General features: G+C 39.6%; 2 protein-coding genes across 3 annotated transcripts in view; one reads left to right on the forward strand and one right to left on the reverse strand.

Moving 5' to 3' along the window:
- KCNK2 (potassium two pore domain channel subfamily K member 2) overlaps positions 1-17,527 on the reverse strand; it is a 128,435-nt gene extending 110,908 nt beyond the window's left edge. For both annotated transcript variants that reach the window (XM_088161180.1, XM_088161179.1), the window contains exon 1: positions 17,229-17,527. The gene's annotated coding sequence lies outside the window, so the exon portion shown is untranslated. The remainder of the gene's footprint in view (positions 1-17,228) is intronic.
- Positions 17,528-19,496: 1,969 nt separating this feature from the next.
- The window catches only part of LOC106853547 (spermatogenesis-associated protein 7 homolog), a 34,808-nt gene continuing 27,472 nt past the window's right edge, over positions 19,497-26,832 (forward strand). Inside the window, exon 1 of the mRNA XM_088160720.1 lies at positions 19,497-19,741. Within this exon, the coding sequence (XP_088016846.1) occupies positions 19,497-19,741 (245 nt within the window). The remainder of the gene's footprint in view (positions 19,742-26,832) is intronic.

The raw sequence follows: 26,832 nt of genomic DNA on the forward strand, positions 1-26,832 counted from the left end.
GATAGGAGTATGACAACTTGTGTTTCTAAGAAAAGCACTCTCATCTTGAATGGTATTGCAGCAGCCTTAGACATGGCCTCTTAGCCAACAGTTAGGGGAAGGAATGAGTGCTCATGAAAAGGCTGCCAATTTGGAGAAGAGAATGGAGTACGAAAAGAGAAATTTGGGTAACCAACAATCCAATTCTGTCCTGTTTTAATCTGGCACAGCTTTCAACTATTTACTGCATTCATTTTTTCTTGTAAGATCATCCTTCTCCAAATAAGAGAGAAATAGACTTTCCTTAAGCAGATGATCTCTTCATACATGCTCATGAACTTTCAATTTCAGCCCAGCCAAGGATGGATTTTGAAAGCTGGATTCTGTTCCTCCTGGATGAACAGAATCAGATGGATGCTGTCTGCAGCTAGATCTGCAGTAACTTGCTATGCCCAACAGATCTGTGGAGCCAGGATTAATTTGAAGACTGTGAGACTGTATCAGTAGAAAGAGACAGCAAAGATCCATATCCCTAGCATGAAAATTGAGTTATTTACTGTCACTTTTCAGAAACTGACTAAAACTTTGTTTGAATTATACAAGAGTAAATTTCAGTTACAGAAAAGATGGGTGCTTTTGTATATTTGAGGCAGATGGATGGCTGCTCTGCCTTAGAAAAACAGAGCTGCATGTTAGAAAAACAATACTCCATAAGATACTATTTAAATATTTATACATGAAATAGGTGACGCCAGACACTCAAACATTTCACACATGTCGTTTGCATTCAATTAAGCTGTTGTGTTGGATGATGGCAATGTGACATTAGGAAATTGTAATGAGCCTTTCTGATGAGTCTGACTGCCATCCAAGTAGCATCTCTGGAGCAAGACTGGCTTCCTAAGTTGTTCGCATCCCCACCACCCACTCAGAATTTCTGCTATAAGTCTCAAACCTACATTGCTATAGTAGAGAGGTGAAAAATCTTACCCAAGAAACATCAACACGTAAGTGGGTTGAACCAAGAGCCTGTCTAATAGCTATATTTCTCTTTCAGTGCTGCTGGGCAGTGTATTCCAGATGGTGGGGGTGCTGTGAACATCTCCATTTGCCTTAATCTGAAGGAAAGCAAAAGCTCTATGGTCCTTTGAAAAGGTCAGTATTAGTAATTCTCCCCTTAACAGCGTTAAGAAAATCCAAGCCTGCAGGTTTCCTATTATTAAATACAATAATTATATTAATGGACATCCATTACAGATGTACCTCATCCTTTCTAATGATTTCATAACCACGAGGAACAAAATGATTTCTATTTCCCATGGAGTACATATGTCAGATTTAATGGTCTGAAAGATGAATAAGAACTGAGCTGCTAAATCCAAACTAGCATCCATGAAAATCAAAATGTTCTCCATTGCACTGAAACAAAGGGTAATAGATATTTTCAGGTCATGATCTGAAACATAATATAATCTTTTGCCCAGACGGCAAAAGGAGAAAGCATAAATATTTCCAGCCATTTCTATACAAAGTATGGAGAATCACTGCTAAAAAGTGGATCAGTTTAAATCTGTACCCAAATTATTCCAAAGGACAAGGGACTTCAAAATTGCTGTGAACTGTATTATTTTTCATTGGGCTTATGGATATTTGGGTTCTATAAATGGCTGGTTGAAAGAACCTATTTCCTTCTACAGCTATACAGGGAGATGCTGCTAACTGGTGTGCTTGAGGAAGGGAATTTACTCTTCATCAACTCACTAGGTGAGGGAAGAGTCATACCAAAAATGGATCCTGTTCCTACTTCCTCCTGCAGCGTTAGTTCCACAGCTTAGAAAAGGTCTTATGTGGATACAGAGGTGTTCTCCCACTCCTGTGACAAATAAATTTACATTTCAAGGCCAGCAACAATCATACTAGATGGGGGGAAAAAATACAGGCAAGGATGATTACAGGAGAGGACTCCATCTCTACTATGTGGACTGTACCAACTTGGAAAAGCAAGTTGAAAACAGGGACAGGAAAACTGTAGAAGCTTTTGCAGCTTTTGTTCCTCCCAAATCCTTTATAAGCTAAGGTGGTTTCAACTGTCCCAGGGAAAGCTGAGGAATAAGTCAACAGGGCAATGTAAGTAACCAAACTCAATTTCCTTGCCACTGCTTATAATCATGACAAGGAGCAGTTAACCCAATTCCAGCCTTAGCCTCAACCATTAACTTTTGCAACAGAAATAAATTTTCCTTCCCACACTTCTGGAAATCCTTGCAGCAGCTCTGTCACAACACAAGTAGCAAAAGAAAAACTGTTTGACAACCTTGTTTAGCCTATATCTTCCCCGTGATGTGGGAATTATATCTCTCTGACCTTTCTTCTCACCAACCTGTCATTTTACATGTTGTTTCTGCATTTCATCCAAATGTTGCCAGTTACCAGAAGAAAAAACAAATCATCACACATATCCCTAAATCCAGCTGAAGGCACTAAATGTAACAGTGTGATAAAATGATACCAATTACATTACATTAAAAATCCAGGCACCTAAAAGCATGAAAATGAATAATTAAGAACATCAGTCTCCTGCCCGTGATATCACCACATTATGCCTATTTCAACATAACACCATTAACTGTCACACTTTGATTGTTTTAAAAATGTATAATTTTGTTTTCTTGATGTCAGTAGCTAAAACGGTTCACTGAAAAGAGTGGGTTCTGGGTGGAATGTACAAAGAAACAGGAAAAAAAGAAGGAAACACTACTTAACTGTTAGAAATAACTTATATTGAGTACTGCACCTTGGCTTCTACTAACGGGGAATGAAAGACATGAAGTACATTTACTCGAACACATTGAACACAATTGAACACAGTGAAGGTCTAGCAGAACCTAGCAGAAGTAAGCCCAAAATACAAAGACAATCAGATGCAGGATGGCCCTTAAGTCCAGGCATAGGACTGCTATAGTACTGCTTCTCCAGCAAAGACATTCTAAACTTGCAAATGACCATCCCCACCCCTAAATCTCAGCATTTCCCACTAAGTTTATATTGTGTCTACGAAGCGAGGCCATGCTTTTGGAAGAGGAAATGAATCATCTGTTATTATTTTACACCAGGTCATTCAAAATAGAAAACTTAATCTGACCTCTTTAATGTAAGAATGTCATATTTCAATCATGCCAACCTGAATTTTTCTGCATAATACCTCTATAAAAGTGTTTGAATAAGCATTCATACACATATTTCCAATTCAACAATCACAGTTATCTTTGTATTCTGTTTCTTTAAGCCAACAAGAGATATTTCATAAAGCTGAACACGGAAAACACATTTCAAAACTGCGTTCACAACTCTGAATTTCACATTCTCACATGCAGGAACTGGGGCCTAATCTGAAACCAGTCTCTTTTACAAGTCCATGGGAACTGTGCCATTCATTTTGACCATGTTAGAATATCACCTATGTACCCATTTAACTCAGAGACTACAGCATCAGGGCTGAATTTTGCAGGTTTGCTCTTCCACAACATTTTTCTATTTGTTGCTATTTAAGCAGAACTCCTTGCAGTACTTGAGAGACTGCTTGTGTTATTTGAACCATTATCCTAAAGGGACACAAGAATAGCTTTCAAAGGATTCAGGTTGTATCTGGAAAAATACATAGGAGAGATGAAACCTGAAGATAGATTTCACAAGCTGAAAGAGAATAGATCATACTGAATTATTCATCCAGCTCCAAACATTGATTAAATCCATAGCTGGTGGCTGAGGGCTCAAGCCAACACAGATTTACAACTGAACAAAATTTAGAACCAGAAATAGTTCCATCAGTAGTGTTGCAGAGCAAGCTGTAGTTTCTCCTTCTCTCATTTCTGAGATACACTCAGTTAAGATCTTATTATCATGCTTATATAAGAGAGGGGGAGAAGAGGACTTACATTTTTCTAATGTTCAAATGTTACATTTTTCTTGCAGTTCAAAGACAATAGATGTCTCTTTGCTTTACAAAAAGAGACTCTTCTATATGACTATTTTGTTGTGATAAAAGAAGTATGTAAATTCAGGCAGTATGTGGAGCTGGCTTTAAAACAATGTTAACTGTTGATTAAAGAATGTGTGTTGGTACCCTAAAGCTACTTTCTGTCTTTAAACTGGCAACATCTGAGTAGTTGCTACTTGCAAGAGCAAAGTATTAGGTCATGGCCATTGTAGGAAGCAGGATATCTGACCTGATCAGTCAATAGTCAAAAATGATTCAGAAAGTCACGTCTCTACATCCTCTAAAACTCACAGAAATATGAGTGTTGCACAAGGTGGCTTGATAAAATCAGACTACTCTCGTGGTCTTTCCTAATGCACAAGGCAGACTACCGCTGGTGTACCAAATAGAAATTCAATCATATCAGGCGGTTCTCAAGACATACAGCTTGTTGTTTGTGTTCTGCCTAATGGAGACTTTTGTTAAGGGAAGCCAAGTACTGATGAAATGCCATGGCTTTGCAGGCTCCCTTTTTCCTGATGATTATTTATTCTGAAGTTTAATCTGTCAAACTGGGGGAGTAGGAGGCAGCAGAATGCCCTACAAAGTGCCGTGATTTCTGTACCAGTAGAGTGCGTGCATATATGTAATTCATACTGAAATGACATTTGTCATCCACACGCTTTCCTGTGTTGTTTAGGGCACAAAAGTAAACAAAGAGGAGTCCTCTTTGTTTTGATTTTTTCCAATAGAGTAATTAGAAAATGTCAAAGTTCACTTGTACATAACACTTTCAAAGGATTCTCTAAGTCAGTTCTCCTCCTATTTCATTTGGTTTTCTATTGGCAGAATTATATTCGCTTGAATGGAATCGCTCTTGATCTAGTCAAGTGTCAAGTGTGAGAACAAAACAATCTAATTCCTTTTTCTTTTCCAAATCAGCATTGTTGTGATACTCGCAGTTCTTTCAACACATCTATGATTTTCAAAAAATATCATGGTACAAAAACTGTCTTCTTTAATCTGCTCTATCTTGGTCAAATTCCAAGCTTCATGTCATTTTTGTTGCTAATATTACCTCATTTCAAAATAAGTCTTTGTACATTTTTTCACCTCATAACTTTCCTTAATATAATTGCTATAATTGTACTTTAACTAGAGCACTTGAATGGTTGAGAAAAATATCTTATTAAATATATGATGAAGTAGGGACTGAGCAATTATATGCTGAAAGGGGAAAAAATACACCAGCAACCGCTCATGACAAAGGTTGCAAAGTGCCTTGATGATCTGACTGTGGCTCTCTGATTGATGAACAGCAGTAGATATGCATAAAATAGTGTGGGTGCCTTGAGCGTGTCTCTGCCTTCAGAGAAGCCAGAGAAAAGGAAAAACAAAGTGCTTTGCAGAAACCCACTCTCTTGCCTGGACTGATATGCATACAAAATAAAGAATATGCATTAAACATGAGTGAGTGTAATGCAGAAAGTATATGTCCTCATATATACTCTGTTTCAGCATATTCATCCAAATAAATCTCCTGTGCTATTTCTGTGCAGCCATTTAACACAGAATAAATGTGGCTCACTCTTGACTTGTGTTCTGACATGAGGCAAACCAGTGACAATAACTGTGAAAAACTAGGAGATCCAGTCCCTTAATCACCTGAGAAGTGGCAGTGTCGGGTGAAAGGGTACCCAGCCACTCTGCCAGAATTGAGCAGGGAGCTCACCACAAACAGCAGAAAACACACAGTACCAAGGGCAGAAGGCACCAACCACCTACCTGCAACTCTGTGGCCTTGCTAAGGCAAATACTCCACCTTTTCCTAGACTCCGTGGGACAGACAGATATCAATCCCACACAACTTCAGCTGCCAGCATTTAATGTGGAAAAAACGTAATAAGAATTCAGCAGGAAAGTAGAGCTTTGAGAATCTGCAGAACACAAGAACCACAGTAAAACACTTCTCTGTCTTTGTAATATCTGTATGCACCAGGGTCTACACTGGAAAACACTTCTCAAGAGCATTCTCCAGGAGCAACATTAGTATCTGCACTTTCTAGAAAAGTAGTCCAGTCTTTGCAGCTGGTGGCTTTTTTTAGGGCTGCATGGCAAATATGAACACATATTTTGACCACTATAAGAAGGGGATGTGAAAAACAACAGCACATAAATTTTTAAGGTACAGGGAAATGAAATATTACAGAACTATGGGGGGGGGGGTGTGCAGGGGTTTGTTTGTTTGTTTGTTTGTCTTGGTAACTAGTAAAATCAGATGATGGAGAATTTCTATTTGAACTTTTTTGCGTTAAACTTTTAAAGAAAGTACACACTGACTTTTTACCTACATTCTGCTATTTTATAGAAATCCCATCACAATGAAATTCTTCTATAGAGGGTGACATTTTACCCACTGTTATAGTGATAATTCTCCCAGTTTTCTCTCCTCCAAAAATTCCTAGAAGGAATCATAATTTTCAGCAACATATAGTTGTTTTCTATAGTTAGAACTATGGGTCATACTAATTACATGCTGCATTAATGACAAAAGTCCACTGACTGGAAAAAAAAATTCACTGGACAAAAATCCACATTTGTGTTGGTAAAGAAATAAATACATCCAGTGTTTGTAGCTAAAACAATACTATTCCTTGCTACTATATTACACAGAAATGTCTACAAGTAATTCCTATGTTTAAAATGTAAACTTTATGGTGACTCAAGGAAATGGAGGATAAGTTTTCACAACTCTTACATGTCAGCAATGCAAGACCTATTTTTGCCAGTTTTTTGATCAATATCTTCCCACTTCTGTGTCCTTATGAAATTACAGATAAATCGCTGTTTAAAAAACCCACATTGAATATTTGTCCTTTAGGATTTTCCCATTTGCAAAGCTGTATACAAGATTTCATTCCTTTTTAGCCCAAGCTGTTTCAGTGTTTTATTTTTATCTGACCCAAATATCCCAAAACCTAAAAGTAGCTGTTTTTATCAACATACAGTCATTAAGAAGCATCACACCAAAATAAACAGTACACTTTCTGTTGCATCCTACTTTAAAACTCAAGAGCCAAAGCAACTTTTAGACCATCACAATTTAGTGGACAACTCTTGCTCTCTTGCACTCTGTACTCCTTAGTTCTTTTGGTATGACCTGGAAGATGTTCCCACGAGAAGTTATCCTAGAAGAACTCAATTGTCATCTAAGGACTTATATCTGGAACGTGGCCCTTCTGTGCATGAACACAGCTCAAGGAGGAGATCAGCACACTGTAGTGCAGCCCTGTCATCCAAGAAGCTCTTCTGTCTGCAATGAGATCTAAGGTACCTTGACTTGGGCATTTAGAAATCTAGAGACTGGTTAAAATTGTGGAATATTCTGACAACAGCTGCTTTAAGCAGAAGTTACCAGATGGTAATATTTGTGTGGGTATCATGTCATCTGGCAAGGAACAAGCTAATGATGCACAAATGCTTTGATGCACAGCCTTCAAGCAGTAAACTTAAAGTGATATGAGGCCATACAACGACTCATCTACACTGCTCTGCAATTCTGCATGATACAAATAATTTTTGCCAATACAAGTGCGCAGGTATAGAGTCACAAAGTTATTTGGCACATAATGGCTCTTGGTATTAAAATGAGCGTCATTCCTCAAAATGACTAATATTTGTGAATTTCTATGCAAATTTGCAGGAAGTTTTAGATCATGTTTTAGATATATGCAGTTGGGATGGTGGGTGTTTGGAACCTAAAAATCCAGCAGTCACATGGAGATTAAAGCACAGGCCTCTTTCAGTCACATTTTGGAAATGGAACACAATGACAACCTAAAACCCCAAAACCAACCAAGCCTGTCAAGTTTAAGGAGAACCACTGGAAAACTCAGGAAATACTACTTATATGGGAATATCTTCAACACAGACAAGACTAGAGCTGTTCCCTGCAAAGAACAACTTTGTATTTCAAGGCAGCTGGTTTCAGAGCTATCTGCTCTATGTATATGTATAAGAGGCTCTGATTCAACTCCTTTGCCATGAATTACATGATTGATAACAGAAAAATGACAGAAAGAGCAAGTGGATTTCTTACACCGGTCTTGCAAGGATGTGTGAACACTCTGAAGGCTCAAAGCATCAATTTCCTGGGATTTTTTATTTATTGAAGAAATCCACAGAGCATTGTTCATGCAGAAGTAAAAGTGTCAGTATCTATTTAACTATGTGCTATTTCAAGAAATACAAGGTTGTGGTCTGTATTTCAATTCTTACTCCAGAGTTCACACATCCTATTTTTAACCAACCTGGCTATGGAAAATGCAAAACTAAAAATAGGCCTTCACAAGCACCTTGATTTCACTCTTTCATTCAATCCTTGAGCACTTTCACTACAAAAATGAGAACCTTTTTAAAGTATATACTTTTACAGATCAGGGCTCAGTTGGAATCTCTCTGAAAATCATGTTGAACAGGTAGCCTGCTGATTTAAATTGCAGTGTTGAAACCTTTACAAGAGAACACAAAATAATGCCGAGAGATTAGTTCAACATTCTTGTGTGCTTGAAAGCTCTGAATTTGGGAATTTTGTTTGTTTTACTGAAAAATGTAGCTGGCTTGCTTTGAAATAAATTATTTATTTCTCAGAAAATATATTTTTCATAAAAGATGAAGTCTTCTTCTCAAATAAGACAGATAAACAAAGCTTGACAAAGGTCAGATAAATTATGTTCATGAATATATACCCTTATAAAGCACAAATATGTTACACACTACTATTCTTACTTCTCTTAGGAAAGACTCCCTTAGTTATGCATATGCTGCACAATCAACTGTTTAAAATAAACGAGAGCAAAATTCACTATAGATGGTCTAAGTCTATTACTGGTCTGTGACTCTGGTGGTTATCCTTTGTTCTATTCTATCTTGCTATTTAGAACTTCTGAGAAAGTAATTAGAGTGATAATTGTTGTCCTTAGAAATTTAAGACAGAATAATCATATCAAATCATATAAAATTATTTGTGTATTTTCTTATTTGTTCTGTTGGACAATTTCTCCAGGACAACTATTATATTCAATATCCTCAGTATATTAGCATCCTGCAGTAATGTATTTAGGTTGGGCATGTTTATTATATTTATTAAGCAAAGGACAAAAATAACAGAATGAGACGTAATAGAACACATACATCTTCTGCGCAGTTAGCAAGCAATGTATTTAATTGTTTCTCATTCATATTTGTTGATTTAACTGGAAGTCAACAACAGATTCTAAATTCAATACAATTTATTTAGTACAGACCAAATTCTGTTCCAGAAGTTTGAGCAACCCTGAACTTTTAAGTACTACCGTAGTCCTATAAGTTTCTGCAACAACGGTGAGGAATTCCCACCAAAATGTATCTGGATGCCTGCACTGGGAAGAGAGACATACCCTGCATAGCCCTATATCCATCAGCAAGGCTGTGGTCACATAACGTCCTGCCTACCTGCTGTGTGGGGCTCTGGCACGTTTAGAAACCTGGACCATGTTCTCTCTTCATTCTCCCAGCTCCTGAGGTGTGAGAGAAGCCCCTGTGCAAGAGTGCAAAGCCAGAAGCTAACCATGCTGTTTGGAATGAGCTGGGGAGCAGACAAGAGTGAGCAAGAGCTAAAAATCACCCAAAATGCCAGTGGCACAAGGCCAGGTGCTCAGCACAAGGCTACAAGCACCTGAGGCCACCCCTGCTGTCCCCATCTCCTGAAGTGAAGATATCAGGCCAATGACATGGAAGAGTGGCATACAGCATTGCTTATTCCCATATGCAGAGGGGAACTGGTGCAATTTCCAAAAAGTTCCATATCCACCCAGACTAACGAGACAGTCAGCTCAGCACCTGAGCACCTGTCTTTGAGAATTGACACAAGTATGCACACAGAACAGCATATATAGATTACATAGAACATTACATAGAGCATTACAAGAGATTACATAGAACAGCATAAACAAAAATCATCTCTCTTGGCAGACCCTCACAGATTTATCACACCATTTATCTCACAGATTTATCTGTCATCATTTTATCATGACTTACTTCATCAACACTTCTACTTTCCCCAGAGCTGGGTCTTAACCAAAAGTTTCACATGCAGCTCTAAAGTCTCCTGAATTTTCAGATTAAGAGATATGCCAGAAATTTTGTTTGCCCATAGCCGGGAAATTATTCTTACAAAACAATAGTTGTCTCCAGTCCAAATACAGTAAGTGGGCACACACTTGATTCTTCTGCCTGCAATTGTATAATTATGCTTTTTTTATGCAGTTCATTTGTCATGATTTCATTTTGATCACATCTATATACTGAAGTATTCAGCTGATGGTACCACTGGCTTTCTTTTTGAATAGTGGATAATGAACGACGAAAGTAGAGAAAATCTGCATCTGACATAATGCTGGAATTCGGATATATGACAAAATACCTCAAATGTTAAAGGATCTTATGGCTTAAGTGGCTGTTTTGTCTCCTGAATCATCACAGGACTAAAAGTGCTACATGGAGCTGGAGTTGGAAACAACACAAAGAGTAATTTAGAATAGGCATTGCAGTCTTCAAATAAAATGTGGATGAAAATCATAGAAACTCTGGAGGTCATTCTACTGTCATTAAAACAAATTGCAAAATTGTTGCAAGGGAGAGGGAACAGGAGCCAGCTATCTGATAGGTTATTAAATACTGTGCCCTATTTAAAAGTATGTAATTTCTTCAATACTCAGTCTTCAAAGCAATTTGTCATACACGATCTGGTTAACCTTCATACCATAAGAATTGTTTCTACATTCTGGAAGTACAGTAACTACAGGGGAATTAGCAATCCTCTAGCAAATGTGGGGTAACCGTGCCTCAGGAGCTACCTCATTCTTTCTGGCTCTGGGTAAATGTCACTATCAGGATTCAAAAACAGAATTTCTTGGCTTTTCGTCTCAGGACAAGAAGGATCCAAAACACTGTGTCACTTTCTATGTTGCATGAAAACAGACTTAAAATAACACCAGCATTTTCCACCTTGTACTATGTATATCCCTTAATTTTAAAAATATTTCATGTAACTCTATCCAAGCTCAACAAAAAGAACCCATGATCTGAACCCAAATGCACCAAGTATAGAACTCCCCAAGGTCACACCCTCTCTAGATTTTTTACACCTGCACTACACTGCCTGCAAAAATAGTTACCCTATGGGTTAACTTCTGGAGAAATTCCTGCTATTGCAGATCTATTGTTAGGATACAACAATATCAAGGTCATATAAGGCATGCCAACTGTTTGATCATTGCTTTACACCCTGTGGGCAGAAAACAAGTACAATTAATGCAGCTCAATCCCTTAAGTCAAAATTGCAGAGATCCAAGAATTTTGTATTTTTCTAATAGCGATTCTGTCTTTAACCCACAGCACTGCAAGATGAATTGAATATAAAGTAGACATAATGCCCTAGTAAATACTCTAGATTAACATTTCAATTACTTTTACTACCTTTGTAACAAAGAAAAAATTAATAAAATCACTGCAGGATTTAGTAGTTGCTGTCTAATGTTTCCAGTCTTATTATGATTTGTTCAAACCCATTACTTGTACTTACATATGGCAGTTCTCAGAGAAGCCAAATGAAACCTATCTGTGTTCAAAAATAACATATTGTAACAGGAAGCCCTCCTAGTGATGCACAGGTCCTAACAAAACCAGCAACTGGACAGAACAGAGGCAGTTTGGTCCTAAAAGACATTTAACAAATGGGATTTTCATGTCAATCTGGGCATGTAATTTTTAAATGGCACCTCCTAACCCTCTGCAAGAATGGGCAAATGGTGTTGGATGCTTCCTAGGGTTTTTTCATACATGTGTCTTCAGGAGAACATAACCATGTTAATCATATTTTTTCTAGCATACTTAAATAAAAACATGATCCTCATGGAGTCTGTAAAGATGTTCACACGGGTTTTTATTTTGCTTATCTCTGTTGTTGAGTATAAACTCAACTTCAGCATGGAGCTGCTATGACCAATTTAGACGATGATAAGTCTCCTTTAGATTACTTGCTTTATGCTCTCTTTACACAAGTAAGTTGTATAAAAACATGTCTTTCAAATTAGTATATTACATGTATTGTTTAAAGGTTCTGATTCTAATAATTTTGTTCCACTTCAAGATCCTTTTATAGCTTCCTGTGTAGGTAAGCACAAAGGAGAATCCAACTCCAAATATAGATGGTTATGTTTAGCACAGTGTTTGTTACCACATTAATTTCCTGCATTCCTGTTCCAACATGAATATAATTTCCCAGTGCAGAGAAACCTCTGTTGTAGGCAGCTTACAGAGATCAGCCTCAGGCCATGAGTACTCTGGAAGAGAAAACTTCTTCTTTCCTTGGAGACTTGTGCCATTTCTGGAACCAAGGCTGATTTGTCAACATACAAATGAGGATGTTAAGTGTACTTCTTGGAGCAGGCATACCTGATATTTTCCCAGGGATAGCAAAGGTCTTTCCCTGGTACCAGTGCTGGACTTATATATTTTCAGAAGCAAGGGAATGAGGAGTGACCACACTTTGCAGAATGATTGATTCTTCTCCTTCCTACTATCACCAAACATTTCCAGAACCTTTCCCTTGCTCTTGTGAGGCTGATCACTGTCTTTATCCCCCTATTTAAACTCATGAGTGAGGAATGAATATTTTATTACTGTCATGAAGGAGTGGTTGCACAGGGAGTAGGGAAGGGAACATAAGTGCAGGAAAGAAGGTATGTAGGTAGGTTTGGGTTTGGTTCCCTATCTACACAATAGTCCATAAAGATTAATGGCACTGCAGCACTTCATAGAACATATTGCCTTGTGTACAGTTAAATCATTTCTTTAATTTGGAAACTTAACATTCAGCAAGAATGCTGGCTGGCAGTACACAGCAGCTCCTTCATCCAAGGAAGAATTCACATCTCCAAGAAGGACATATTCCTTCTGCTGTCAGTGAGCCATTTTCTACTTTGTGCCAAAGTGTCTGCAGAAGTCTGTCAGTCAAGACAAAACACATAGACTCAAAACCTTGGCCATGCCATTCCTCACAGTCTGCTACAGACCTGAGAGCAACCCAGACAGCATCTGTGGGGGATACAGGAGGAAAGGTGACCCCCAGTTCACCAGCGGGTGTGAACAGATAGGAGAGATGTATTGATTCTACTATTCTGGGAATGTCTCACCCCAACACCCACGTTTACACATTACACACATCCATACGAAACCTTGCTGAAACCCCCAACACAATGTGGTGCATTGCATCCTTTGCACTTTCATTCAGGACACTCCAAGGATGATGCCTATCCATCCTGCTTGTACAGCACCCTATGTGAGACTGTCTCTCTCTCACATTGCCATTGCTACAGTTCCAGCCTGTCCTCAGCCCTCCTTTTCTCACCCCCTGTGCAGATACCTCTGTATCATTGCAATTGCCCCAAGGCAGCCGTTCTTACCTTCTCATCTTGCACCAGGGTTCCTCACCAGCAGCAGCTGACATAGATCCTGTGACTCATGGTCACAAGCCTATGTATATCCTATGTAGTGCTGGTTTGGTTGGGAAGAAGCTTTGGTTGGAAACAGAAGAGCGAAGAGACAAAGATGGATGTACCATTCATCTCTCAGATATGACTGGAGGTACATGTTGCTGCAACAGATTTACAAGTAGACCAACACTTTTTTTCAATTTGTTTTCAGTGCTCAGAGTTATTTTTGGCTAAGAATGCTATTCTTTGAGTGTCTGAGCTCCTCTGGAGGCTTCTTCTTCCTGTGAACCGTGGACTGGTTCACTGAGCAGCCTCCAAGTCCTGTGTGGTAAGCTATCAGTTCCAAGAAGAATGAGTCAAGTGTTTGCCCACATGAAATTCATTCCCTGTTATTTTAGGAAGAAGCAGAGAGGCTCATAACTCATTCTCATCATTGCTGGGAAGCAGTCACCAGGTCTCTTGCACAATGCATTGAACTGTGCTTTCATAGTGATTTAGGCAATATAATGTTACAGCCAAGGTAACATATGACATGGTAATGCCATGGAATGTGCCCTTGTAATAAATATTAAATATTTCAGCAGATATCCCTGCATTTCAACAAGCATCATCCATCTACATCCAGGCTAAGATCTGTTGAAAATATTATAAAACAGATTAACCTAATTATTTTTAAACTTGTTAATGAAATAATTTCATTACTAGCAATGACAGTAATAATTTGAATTCTTACCAATACCATGAATTAAATCTCATACACGTCCATCAGCATTTACATTGTTTGTTTTTTCTTTGAATGTGAAGGGCTTGGAATCATTGGATCATGAGTTTTATTTTGGAAAAATGAAGCTCAGTCTGCAAACCTATATTTGATCTTGCTTTTTTTTTAAAACAGACTGAATCTGTGTTCATCCTTCCTTTCACTGTGCAGATGCATCTTCTGCAGTGAGCACAGAAAAGCAATACTCAGCAGAGTCTCAGGTGAAGATGTTAACTCCTCCACTCCAAGGCTAACTTAACACACGGCCTCAAGATACTCTCCTTTATCAGACTGAACATTTCTACCTTGAGTGTCACTCCAGGCAGAGAATTCCTGCAGTGCTCCATATGGCTGGTGGATGGATTAATCCAGGCTGAGGTACTACATCACTAATTAGCCTAATTAGCTCCATGACTTCAGGACCTGTAGAATCAACCAGACCTGCCTACAAAGTCCATATCAAGAACTGAAGGTACTGATGGTGTACCCTCAAACAGGCTTAGAGAACAGACTTCTTGCACCACTCCCACATCCTGCCTTCTCTTATGGTGCTGCATTCAGCTCTGTAGCTTCCTATGAAGGCTCAAGGCACAGTGTCTGCTCTGCAGATGTTTGAGGAACCAGTAAAAAGCAGAGAATAAAATTCCATGCAAAACCAGAGTGGCAGGTGGTCACTGTAGCTGAGACTGAGGTTAAATTTACTTCTAAATCTTCTCTGTCAACAAGTTATTTAAGGCTTGCCTTTATATTTTTATCCTTCCTGCTGGTTTGAGTTTCTGCATCATTACTGAAGATTAACGATAAATATATTAGTAAGATAGACTTCCTCCCAGTGGCTGGAAACAGGTATTTTAGAAACTTGTTCCTCTACCAGTTTATTTCAGTGAGAATTAAGGTTTCCAAGAAACAAATCAGGCTATTTATATATTAGATGAGAAACAGTAAGGATAGATTTTACTTTTTAAATTTCAGCAGAAAACAAAAGTAACTTATAACTGTGCCATTAAGATGTAGTCTGGAGAAAAATGAGCAGATGTAAGTACATTTCTAAGTACCCATCAGTTTAGCTTGGTGATGAGTGAGAATGCAGATTTTTTTACATCCTATATAAAAAAAAAGAAGATGCTGGAATTATCTCAGAGCATCTTAATTCTGCAGTCTTTATGGTGCACTTGGAGTTGCAATATGCACAATCTCCACTGATGTTCACAGGGTAGTGTAAGCATTGACAGTTGGTAATTTCTCTAAAGAAGTAAAACCTGTGCTTTAGGGAGCCCCTTAAGACAATGTTCTTCTCCCTGAATGATAATTGTATATGGCAACCACAATCAATAAATACTTCTCAATTCTAATAATTTGAACCTCACATTGGCTCAAATGTGATGCTTTACTAATGGGACCCGTTTGCAATGTGAGAGGTATGTTGGTTAAACTCATGTGACTGCAGCTTCTTGGAAAGAAAACTTAGACTAATAAAGCCACAGACAACTGCAGAGGAAACTCCAAACCCAACTTTTAACAGTATCCACTGAAACAAACACAGAGAGAAAGAAAGTACAGAACCAAAGGATAACATTAATTCATATGAAATCCCACAGATGGATTAAGATTGTTGAAGGTTGGGATTATACAGTTATGTCTGATAGTTACAGTTCTGAAAATTAGGTTCTAAAGCCTCTAAGTAGTTTTTGCAGCACCACTAGATTTGAAGTCTTAGACTTGATGGCTTTTTTTTACTTCGGGATTGTTCTCCGTGTTTGGATTAGCCCTATCCAGCAAGATAGTGACTAACAAATGCAGTAAGACAAATAGAAAAGCTCTTTAGACCTCTTTTGGGGATTCAGCAAGAGGGAGACTGACATAGATTGGTTTACAATTTAAAATGGAATGACATCACACTTTTGTCTTCCTTACCAATTCTTTCAGATATACCATGTGAAAGTAGGGAAAAATTCTGTGGTGTTGATCTGCTTGTGTTTATAAGATAGAGGATGGGGGGAGAGGGAAGCAGATAGGAGGGAAGGAGGGAGGGAGCAAGGGCAAGCTGGTTAATGTTTTCTTTCAGCTTGTTTTTTTATGAGTCACACCACTAAGTATTTGCATTAGCAGGTCTCCTGCTGCTGTTAGATCATTCAACTGTTTGTTTAGTTGCTGTGCCTCTTGAAAAGTCCAGCAACACTGAATTTTTATACATCTTTCTTTTTCTTTATTAATTAAATCTACCAGAAACAAAATGTTCCCATCACTGTTCTTCTACCTGTAGGAGTAGCAGTCCCTACAGTCTCAGTGCTATTACTCATTCAAACAAAAAGTTACAGAACCAGACCAATATTTTTATTATTACTTCATTTTATGCTGTCTCCTGACCGAATTGTATCAGAAAAAGTGAAAATAACAACATAACTGGCATGTCACAATAATCAAGTTTAAAGTTCAAAGCTTCTTATTCCCACTTGTGAATTGAAACAAAAAAGTTGCTTAATCTTAAACATCTGCAAACCCAAACACCGAGTATAACTTTGACAAAATCACTTTAAAAGAGTTGTATTTCTTTCTTTAGGTATGAGATAAACATTGTCCAGAAACATATCAAATGAGAAGTTATGTACAGTAAGACTAAGATTGCTTTATTCTTGCGAAATTGGGTCTTCAAAAAACATCATGTTACTGAGTTTAAGAAAAGTAAGGCTGTAAGCAGAACTCTGTCATGGTCAGTATGAAGAGAAGCTGCTAAGTCTAATTAAAGAAAAGGAAGAAAGAATAGCAGACAGCTTCTTTTTCTTTGTAAGAATAACCAGCAATTTGCTGTTTGATGATCTTTCTCTTTCTTATTCCTCAGCATTCTGAATTTCTCTAATAGTTTGCTTTCAACAAACCTTTTTTTTCATTTTCAAGAGTGCCAGCATAAGATATGCTAATTAAATACAAACCACAAACCTCCCCAACATGAAAAGGCAATAAAAGCATACAAACTTACCTGTTCACAGAGAAGGGTAGTTCAGACTGGAGATCCACTCTCTGAGAGAGATGGGGTCTCAAGAGGAGCACTTGGAAGCGCTTCAAAATAGCTCTGTATCTTCTGCATAAGATGTTTGTTGTGGTATTCCTCCTCTTTAATTAAAACAATGGCTGATGGGAGAAAAGTAGGTGTTTTAAGGATGTAAAAGCCTTGTCTTAGTTGTAAAAGAAACAGCACATTAAGAGAAACTTTTCTTCATTGCAGGCAACTGCGCAACTTTCTCTTGGTTCAACCCCCAACGGTGACTGTGGATAAATGGTATCTTCTTACTTATGACATCTGTTCCCTGTGTGAATTCGGACATGCGTGTCCTGACTTCAATAACAAAAATGCTTTTTTTCTAGCTACTTGTTATTCTTGCTACACCAGCGTAACTGAGAGAGTGTGAGCTATAGCTCTTGTCTATCTTCAACAGAACTATAGGATAATTAAAGGACTACTCAGCTATTTCTGTGCAAATTAAATGCCTAGGTGAAATCTAAAACATAGCTTGCTCTTCAGAACATTTGCCACTTGTAGTGAGTGATTTGCTAGAAGACGAGAAGTTAGCATGCAAAAATGTTTAGAGATGGAGACTTTTAGGTAGAGAGTCTTGTCTTCCACTTGCCACATGGGCATATTTTCTGAAGTGACTGAAAACATTGAACAATTCTTTGAAGCTGGAAGTTTAACATCCCTCCTGTACAATTACTGCTTCATTCTAGAGCCATTCCTGCCCTATATGCCACTTGGGCTGAAGACGGCTTTCAGAGAGAGGACCTCTAGGATGACTCTGGAACAACAGGTCACGCTCTACATTAAAAAATGGCAAGGCTCTGCAACAATTTATGTACTACAATTTACACTCTTTACTGGAGCATGGCATTGATGTTTAAACCTCTTTAGGTATACACAAGAAGCACCCACGATCAATATGTTCTACCCAGAGTGCCCTTCCTCGCCTCTTACTCTCCAGTGGGTCAAACCCACTGGCTAAAACAAAGCTGTACCTCTGCAGTGGCCCAGGCACAAGAAGTAAGAGAGTACTATAACTGCATGTTAATTAAAATACTCCTTCAGATGAAGTGCTAAAACACTATCTGGGCTCTGAAAATACTAGATTTTATCCCTGCTAACAATCCCATGAAGAACTTGCTTCAAATTTACATGAGCCTATGCTTTCCTTTGGTATAGAGTTTTTGCCTGATTCTATGACCTGTATTCTTCCACCGAGGTTTCTTCAGTTCCAGCTCTGCACTGCCACACAGCATCTCAACAGCTTCTTGGGGAGCTGCACGATCTGACACAGAGTTCTAGATAAACACATTTTTTCAAAACTGCAGGAAAGATCAGGGTAGTGCTCACATGAGGCTTAATTTATCCTCTGGTCACTTAATGCAGATAATGGAGGCCAGTGATAGAGAGTGCGTGCCCTGGGCTATATGCCAGTTGATTACACACACGTGGCTCCCTTTAAGTTTAATGTGAATTTAACGTACCAAGGAAAGAGAGGACATACCCTTCAGGGTGAGTGAACGCTCTCAAAAAAAGCTAATGAACTCCCACAACAATGCCTGTTTCTAGGATAGCTCCAAAGATTGAGTATTGATAATTAAGCACTTTTATGACTGATACTTATGCTTCAAGTGTTCAAGTCAATCAATAGCTCTTTACATCTTTAACATCACGCTGAACATCAAACGTGTGGGGAGCATTTCTGCTTTCAGGCATGCTTTTTATTTGTGCCACCTTCAAAGAGATGCCCAGTTCAGGGAGGCACTGAGGCACAGCCCTCACAGGGCCTGCTGACCGCCAGAATTGCGCTTCTGGGCACCCTGGCTTTGCTCACACCTCACATTTTTGGTGCAGCTGCCCCTCCCGGAGCCGGCCGGAGGGGCTGAGGCGCTGGAGCCCTGGATGTTTGATGTTCCCAGCGGAGCCTTCCCTGGGTGTCCTTCCCCCGTGTGCCAGCGCTGCGGGGCCGCGCACGCTTCGCCAGCCCCGGCTGCCGAGCCAGACCCGCGCTCGCCTCTAAAAATAGCCCGGCTGAGCTAAAAATAGCAGCGCCCGGAGCGGCTCCGGAGTGCCCCCGTCAACGCTGCCGCCGCTGCTGCTGCTGCTGCTGCTGCTCAGGGAGGGGAGCCAGGCCCTCGGGAACGGCCCCGAGGGGAAGGGGAGGATGGATGGATGGATGGATGGATGGATGGATGGATGGATGGATGGATGGATGGATGGATGGATGGATGGATGGATGGATGGATGGATGGGGCCGCGGCACCTCGGCGGGCTTCCTCCTCCTTCCCTCGTCCCCTGCCTCTCTCGGCCTGCGAGGTAGCGCTGCTCCCCGGGCAGAGTAGCCAGGAGCAGAGCCCTTCCAAGGGGTGCCAGAGACACCAGGGACCATGGGCACCACGGGGACTCAGCGGGCACTCCCTGGACTCCGGGAATCCCTGCCCTTGTGAGGCTGACCGAGCACCGGCACAGGTTGCCCGGTGAGCTGTCCCTCCTCCCAGGAGACATTCCAAAGCCGCCCGGACACGGCTCTGGGCTCCAGCTCTGGGTGGCCTTGCTTGAGCAGGGGGCTGGGCCAAATAACCTCCAGAGGTCCCTTCTCACTTCCAGTGCCTGTGAAATCCTGTGGGAATAGCAGAACTGAGGATCCTCCTTCACGTAAGGCTTCCAGGACTGTGCTAAAATTTAGTGAGAGCTTTGTAGTCTGGTGTGTTGCTGGTGCTTATGGCTTTGTGGTGGAGAAGGTCTCGCAGGGCAAACTTTGATTGCAGCTAGCAGGCCTCCAGTGGAGAGCTGCCGGTGCCTTAAGAGAGCGAGCAGCAGGGAATTGCATTTAATACCTCCTCCTTTCACTTCTGACGTTCTTTCTGCAAGGAACAGCAGGGCTCCCCTACTATGCTGTATGATCTTGCTCTGTTAACTAATTTCGCCTTGTAACAGGAATGCTCTTGCTTGCACAGTGAAAATAATAATAATTATAATAATAATAGAAAAGAAATAAAAATCCCGTGCCAGTAAAGCCTGTTATGGTGCTGTAGTTTTAAACAATGTTCTCTCCTACTGAATGCTCTGCTTGCTTTCTGGTCTAACCTGTGCCTCGCACCATTTCTTCAAGATAAGAAGGAGCCCATACAAATCAGAAAACCGACCCACACCACTGTAGGTCATTTACTGAGAAGCAGAGCTGAATCTCCATGATGAAGCCAGCCAATGTTTTGCTGTAGTAGCTTAGTCAGTATCACCTTGCAAATGTTTGTGCCTCTGAATATACTCAGACCTCCTTCAGAAGGATTCATTGCAATAAGATACTTTTTTTTCAATTAACTGCTGGCAGAAAGTGTCTTTTTTCAGAAAATAAGTTTAGTTCAACAGTCTAGTACTGCTGCACATTTTGAAGAGTTCATTTTGTTAATTCTTTAGCAGTCAACAAAGCCCCTTTGAGCCAAGCCCTCATGTTATTTGAAGAAACTACTTGAGTACATAGTTTTGGAATACAAGATAGAGGTGTGGCCTCTCTGTTGCTCTCACAAACATGTACATACCTGCCCATATTTCTTCATACCTCTGCTTGGAAACACCTGTGAGCTTCTAGAGGATCAAATTGTGACTTTATTGAGGCCAATGTCAACATCACTGTGGATTTTAGTGGGGACTGGAGTAGGAACCAAATTTACAATTGTGATTGAAAATCACAAGTGAAATGCACTTGCCCATTAAAATCATTATATATTTTTTTTTAAGTGCTTTATTGGGCCAGTTGTAAAGAATAAAAATGGAAAACAAGTTTTATGGGGTGTTTTTTCTCTCTATGGTTTTTTTAAAAAATGAATTGCAAAGAAATAAAAGTGTGCAAAAAGGTGTTCTGATACTTCTGGACTAACATATTATGAAAATATTAAGGAATTGCAACAATATAAAGAAGTTCCCATCTAAAGAAATGGAATGGTTATGAAGTTATAGAAATGTGCTCCTTCATACATGAAGAGCTGTAGTTGCCCAAAAATGCAGAGTCCAAAGATCTTTTTTGAGACACACCAAGGAATATACAGGTGCAGCTAGGTAAATAGACTTCAAAGTCTGGCTGGTGCTGGCAGCCTGATCCATTAAGATAATGAGAAAATCTTAACTATTTTAGTTATTTACAACTGTTTGGCCCCATTCTGCATGGGAAGTTAATTCCTACTGAAAACCTTGTGTTTGTCACTCAGGAAAGGCACATAAAAATATAAATCTTTTCATCCTGCAATAGCTGATTAAGCCAAGATCTCACAAATATATGATGATAACTATACTACATATAATTCTCCCAAAATTTTGCTGGTCTCAGCCTTGGCTGAGTTTATCATTAATATCTGATAACATATTTTTCCCTGTCCTACAGTTCCACATTAACTTTGTGACAGTGCATCTTTGGAGAATTTGGCTGTAAATTACAGATTTAATTTTATCTCAGCACATTTAGACATCAGTGGCTGTCTTTAGTTCTTTAATTTAAAACTTTGAAGTTGTTAATTTGGTGTCATTAGTTGAAGTGTCACAGTATACAGTTCACAGGAGTATTTGGAAAATTTTAAAATGCTGAGTTAATACTACTTGCCACTTCAGAGGAATTTTCAGAAGAAATGCTTTCAAAGCATCTGCTGAAGTGTTTGCTAGTACAAAAATGTATTGATAAATACTGAGATCATGTTTCTCATCCTTTTAATTGCTACTCCATAGCAAATTCTATTAGACTTACTGGGAATAATAATTAATCTCTTCCTTTATTCAGAAGATAACTTCTGGGTGTAGTATGAGTACAAAAACAGATTGGGTTGTGTATTCACTTGCTGAAGGGTTTTTTTCAGGTACTTCAAAGGCAGTATCCTGGTGGTAGGACGCTGAACTAGATGGACTGCTGTTCTGATACAAAGGAACATTGTTTTATTGACATATGTCACAGAAAGCTCAGCTTCTTGAACAGACAGTGCTCGTACCCTCAGTGCCTTGTACTGGCTCTGTTGTTATCCCCTGAATCGTGCTTCATACAGCCTCATATGGGGTTTTTTTCCTTGGCATTTAGGAACAGAAGTATCACTGTTCCTGCTATCCTTGTGCTAGAGGCTTTATGACTAGATGGAGCAGAGCTGTTTTATTGGCTTTTGGCCACCAGGAGCTTTTTTGCCTATTTTGAAGAAATTTCCAGTTTGCTGGAATTTCCAGTGCTTCGCTGTCCCATGTCACTGCTGTGGCCACACTTGTGGCTGATGGTGACTTTGCTTTGTGACACCTGACACTGCTTATGCCTCACCGGTGCAGAAGGTGCCGGACTGAGCTTCCTGGCCACCCTGCCAAGTGCACAGCATGCCGCTGACATGACATAAAGAAAAGAAGAAGTTCCCAGTTTTTTCTTTCTCCTCTTCAGCCATCAGTCTGTTATTTCTATCTGGTGCAGCTGCTGCAGGAAGAGGCTGTATTACCTCTGTGAACTGCGGAAACTTGTAGCTTACTGCTGTGAGCCAGCAGGTTTCAAACGGGAACTGCAGTTCCTCGTGAAGATCTTATGTTCAAAATGGTCACCTTTGACCTACCACATGGCACATCAGTGATGCCTTACAGTTCTGGAGGTTGAAAAATGGAAAATAGAAATAATACTGAAATACTAAACAGCATGGTGATTTAAAAGGATGAAATTATTTTCTTGTGGAAGTCCTAACAAAATAAATGATAGACTTATTCACATAGTTCATTCATGCAATAGTGTAGTTTCAGCAATGGTTCTGAACACAGGTTTTATATTACATTCCTTTATACCTCACAAAAAGGAGGAAAATTCAGCAATTCCTCGCTGTACAGAACAGAAGTTGGCTTCAAAATTTCTTGCTTTGTCAGGCAATAACATTCCAATGTCATGTCATGTAGAAAAAAAAGCATATGCATGAGCGGTGGAAATCCAGTTAAGTAATGGAAAAAAAATCTAAAACTCAAGGGAGAAGAGATAGCAATTGCCAGCTGCTTTAGTTAAATATTCATTTCTATGCTCCCTTTCAATCTTTTGATTTAATTTCTTTTTTTAAGGTACATTCTTAATTCTAAATTAACGTAGATCACACATGTCGTGCCATACCTTGGCATGTAAGCACTAGAATAAAATTAACAGAATAGTCGTGTGAAGGCCTGTTTATTAAGAGTGAATTTGCTCTATTCTGTGGTGGTTTGAGGTTTTTTCCTATTAGGCATTATGTGCAGTTTCAGCCTTTATAGGCTGGAGGAGATCAAATACAAGAGTGGTAGAGTTGGGGTTTCTTCTGTTTGTAGGTCAGGGGCCCTGATGCAGCCTGTGGCTTTATATTCCTTAAAACAACGGAGACGAGTTATGAGCCAAGCTATAATGACAGAAGAAACTAAGTCTGAATAGTTTTTTCTCATTTATGACTTACATTGTAAATGATATTGTTTATAGGAAGGCTGTAAAGTGGCAAAACACTTTACCACTGTGGCCCTGCATCTGACTAGAAGTCCATTTGGTCAAATATGTCTCCAGTACTGGCCATAAGTAGATGTCTGGGAAAGTCTAAGGACAGGACAAGAACACAATACTTTCCCTTTTTCCTTTCTCAGCCCTTTGGGGAAAAATGGCCTTCAATCTTTGGCTGACCAATGTGGTGGACACATAAACCTCAAGGCTTTCCAACAGCACCCATCTCATGTTTCAGTGCTTATTTGTACTTAAATTGTTTCTCGTGACTCACTGGCTGTGCTGGGCTAGTGTTTAAATGTGGCAGATGAAGACTCATTTTCTGAGGTACATGTCTGCACAGAGTGAAGGACAACTATTGCCCTGAGAAACTTTAAATCTGATTTAACTAGACAAAACAGATTGGAAGGGGAAAAGGTACACATCATGGTCTTTGATTCTCTAAGTTAGGCACTAATTATAAACATATTCCTAAAATCTGACAGTACATTGCTGCACAGTCATTACAGCAGAACCCTTCATAGCAATTTGAAGCTCAAGGAAATTTCCATTGCCGCAGCACTCGACCTTCTTCACAGGGAATAGAGAGAAAATGTTTGCTTGCTCTGGGGGAGAGCAGAGCATGCTGATGGAGTAAGCTGTACATCCTTGGCTGGATGCTGCCACAAACCTCCCAGGCAGTAAAGAAAGGGATACTCCAAGGTGTAGACCACGTCCAGGGTGAGTCTTAGGCATTGATAGAAGGGAAAGACTGTGTTGAACCCATCCTGTTGAAAATTCAGTGTTTTCTCTGCTAAGAAGAAAAACAGATTTTTGGAAGAAACCGGGGAGAATGGGGTAGATGTGATTTCAGGGCTTGAATTTTCAAAGGAGTCTAAAATAACTGAAGTGCCAGCTGCAAGCTCATATCCATCAGCAGAGACAGTATAAATTTATTTATATCTGGATTTTACCTGCTCAGGAAGGGGCTATTTTTCTTGTTGATAAATGTGAAGTGTTTCACTTACAGCGTGCTTATTTTAGAAACCCAAAAATGTGTTCCTGCCTTTATTAAAATAAGTACTTGACTGTGTTGCCCACTGAAATCCATGAGCTTCCACAGCATGGCTGTGTACTTGAGAGGTAGCTCAGTTAGTTTCTTGGGCAATCATGTAATTTGTGCTTCATCAACTACAGTTTATATATTAATGAATAGGCTCCTTGCTGTCAAGTTCTTTCATTTGGATGCTGTGTAAATGATAACAATTTGCAGATGAGCTCTGGCCCAAGAGAAGCCCAATAGGAGTCATTCTTTATCCTGCAGGGCAAGAGTATGGGCTAATCAGTGCTTGAGCAGCCCACAGATGTTTAATTGGGATAAAAGGACTGATACAATTAAGGTGCTCTATCTATTTATTTCAGAATCTTGAAAGCATTACTAGGAAATTATGTATCTGTCTTGGATGAGAAGAAATAATTGATCTGTATGCATAAATGACATGCAGGGGTGAAGATGTCTGAGCACTTATAAAAAGAAAGACATCCTAATATACATCACTAGTTACGCCATGTTCTGGCTTGCTAATGACAAGAGATAGAAAACAAAGAGCAGAGTCATAATTTTTCCACATGTTTCTATGGTTTTCTTAATGTTTGTCTCCTGTTTTTATTTTTCTGCCTGTACAGACACACAAACTGTAACACCTCCTTTATACATCAAAGAAATTTGAAAAAGGACTGCCTTGATCTTTTTGCTTTCATCCATCTCTCATTGCTTCTCCATGTTTTCTCTGTAGCTACCGGTGGATACCACCCAGTGACAGCAAAGGCATTTGAAAAGGGGTGTCTTTGCTCTGTTGAGGGACCTTGCAGCTGACAGGCACACTGCTAAAATTGGATCCCATGATCAGTGGGAGGGTGGCCTGGGTTTGGGTTCATTTGTATCTTCACAGGGGCTTGCTAGGGTATCACTTATGTAACTGTAACAGTTGCTTAATTTGTCTCCTGCTCTTAACAGTTAATCACATGATTTATGATATCAGATAAATAAATACCACAAAATACAAATATCATCGTGTTAATCTCATACAAGTATGATAAGCTTTAGCAGAGGCAGTTGAGTGACAGAACTGTTCCACAGGTAGTTCCAAAACTAAGGAAAAGAAATGGTGCCTTATTAGAATAAATATTAGAACCCCTTTGCTTGTGCCTTTGCATTCTTTTTTATTTTTGAATTTGCTGAACCTGGAGGGTCTGTCTTGATTCCTGAATTCCAAGGCTTTCAAATTATCACATTTTTAAACAATTTGTACCAGACTGAATCCCGAGATGCCCAGGGGAGGTTCTCCCAGGGCTTTGAGGCTCAGAGGTTGGGCATAAGCTGAGTTCTCAAAGGTCTCAGGTTTCATGGTGCTCAGCAGGAAGGTCAAATGCAGTTTTAGGGTTCACAAGAGAGAGGATGGTCCTGCTACTTCCGCAAAGCTGGTGGGCCTGGAAACAGCAAGTGTTGGACTGGCTGCAGACCCAACAGAGGGGAGACCATATGGTGTGACTGAGTCTTGGGAGCCTCTGCTCTCCTGCAGCTGGCAGGATTCCTTGCAGGCCTTAGTTATGAATGCAGAGAAACCCTGTTCTTTCTCTGCAAAATATTTCTGTTTTGACAAACCAACAAACAATGCCAAAAAAATCCTATTTTTCTGGAAATCTTTGGACCAGCTTTAAAGTCCTGCACAAACAATAGTCAATATGGGGTTGTTTTAATGTTCTGGATTAAGTTTGTAAAAACTGCTTCCATAGCTGATGCCTGACAAAGAACCTGACAAGGATCAGGCTTCTGCCGGTACTGAAACATGGACCCAGAGTAATTCCAGTCCATTAGGAAATTAATGTGGATTTTAGGATGCTGAAAAATAATGTGTGACTGTTAGTCAACTCTGAATGCCAAATGCCTATCTTAGACAGTGTAGCTCTGCATTCCTGTGGATAAAAGTCCTCTCCTTTTTTACCTTAATTTGCTCTATCAATAGAAAGCCCCTATTTCAAGCACAAATGCCATTACTTAATAGGTATGATCAAATCTGTTTCTGTTTCAGAAATATTCTAAACTTTCCACATTCTCATCAATGGGAATGGCCT

Source organism: Sturnus vulgaris, chromosome 3, assembly GCF_052056855.1.
Source record: "Sturnus vulgaris isolate bStuVul1 chromosome 3, bStuVul1.hap1, whole genome shotgun sequence".
Classification (NCBI taxonomy): domain Eukaryota; kingdom Metazoa; phylum Chordata; class Aves; order Passeriformes; family Sturnidae; genus Sturnus; species Sturnus vulgaris.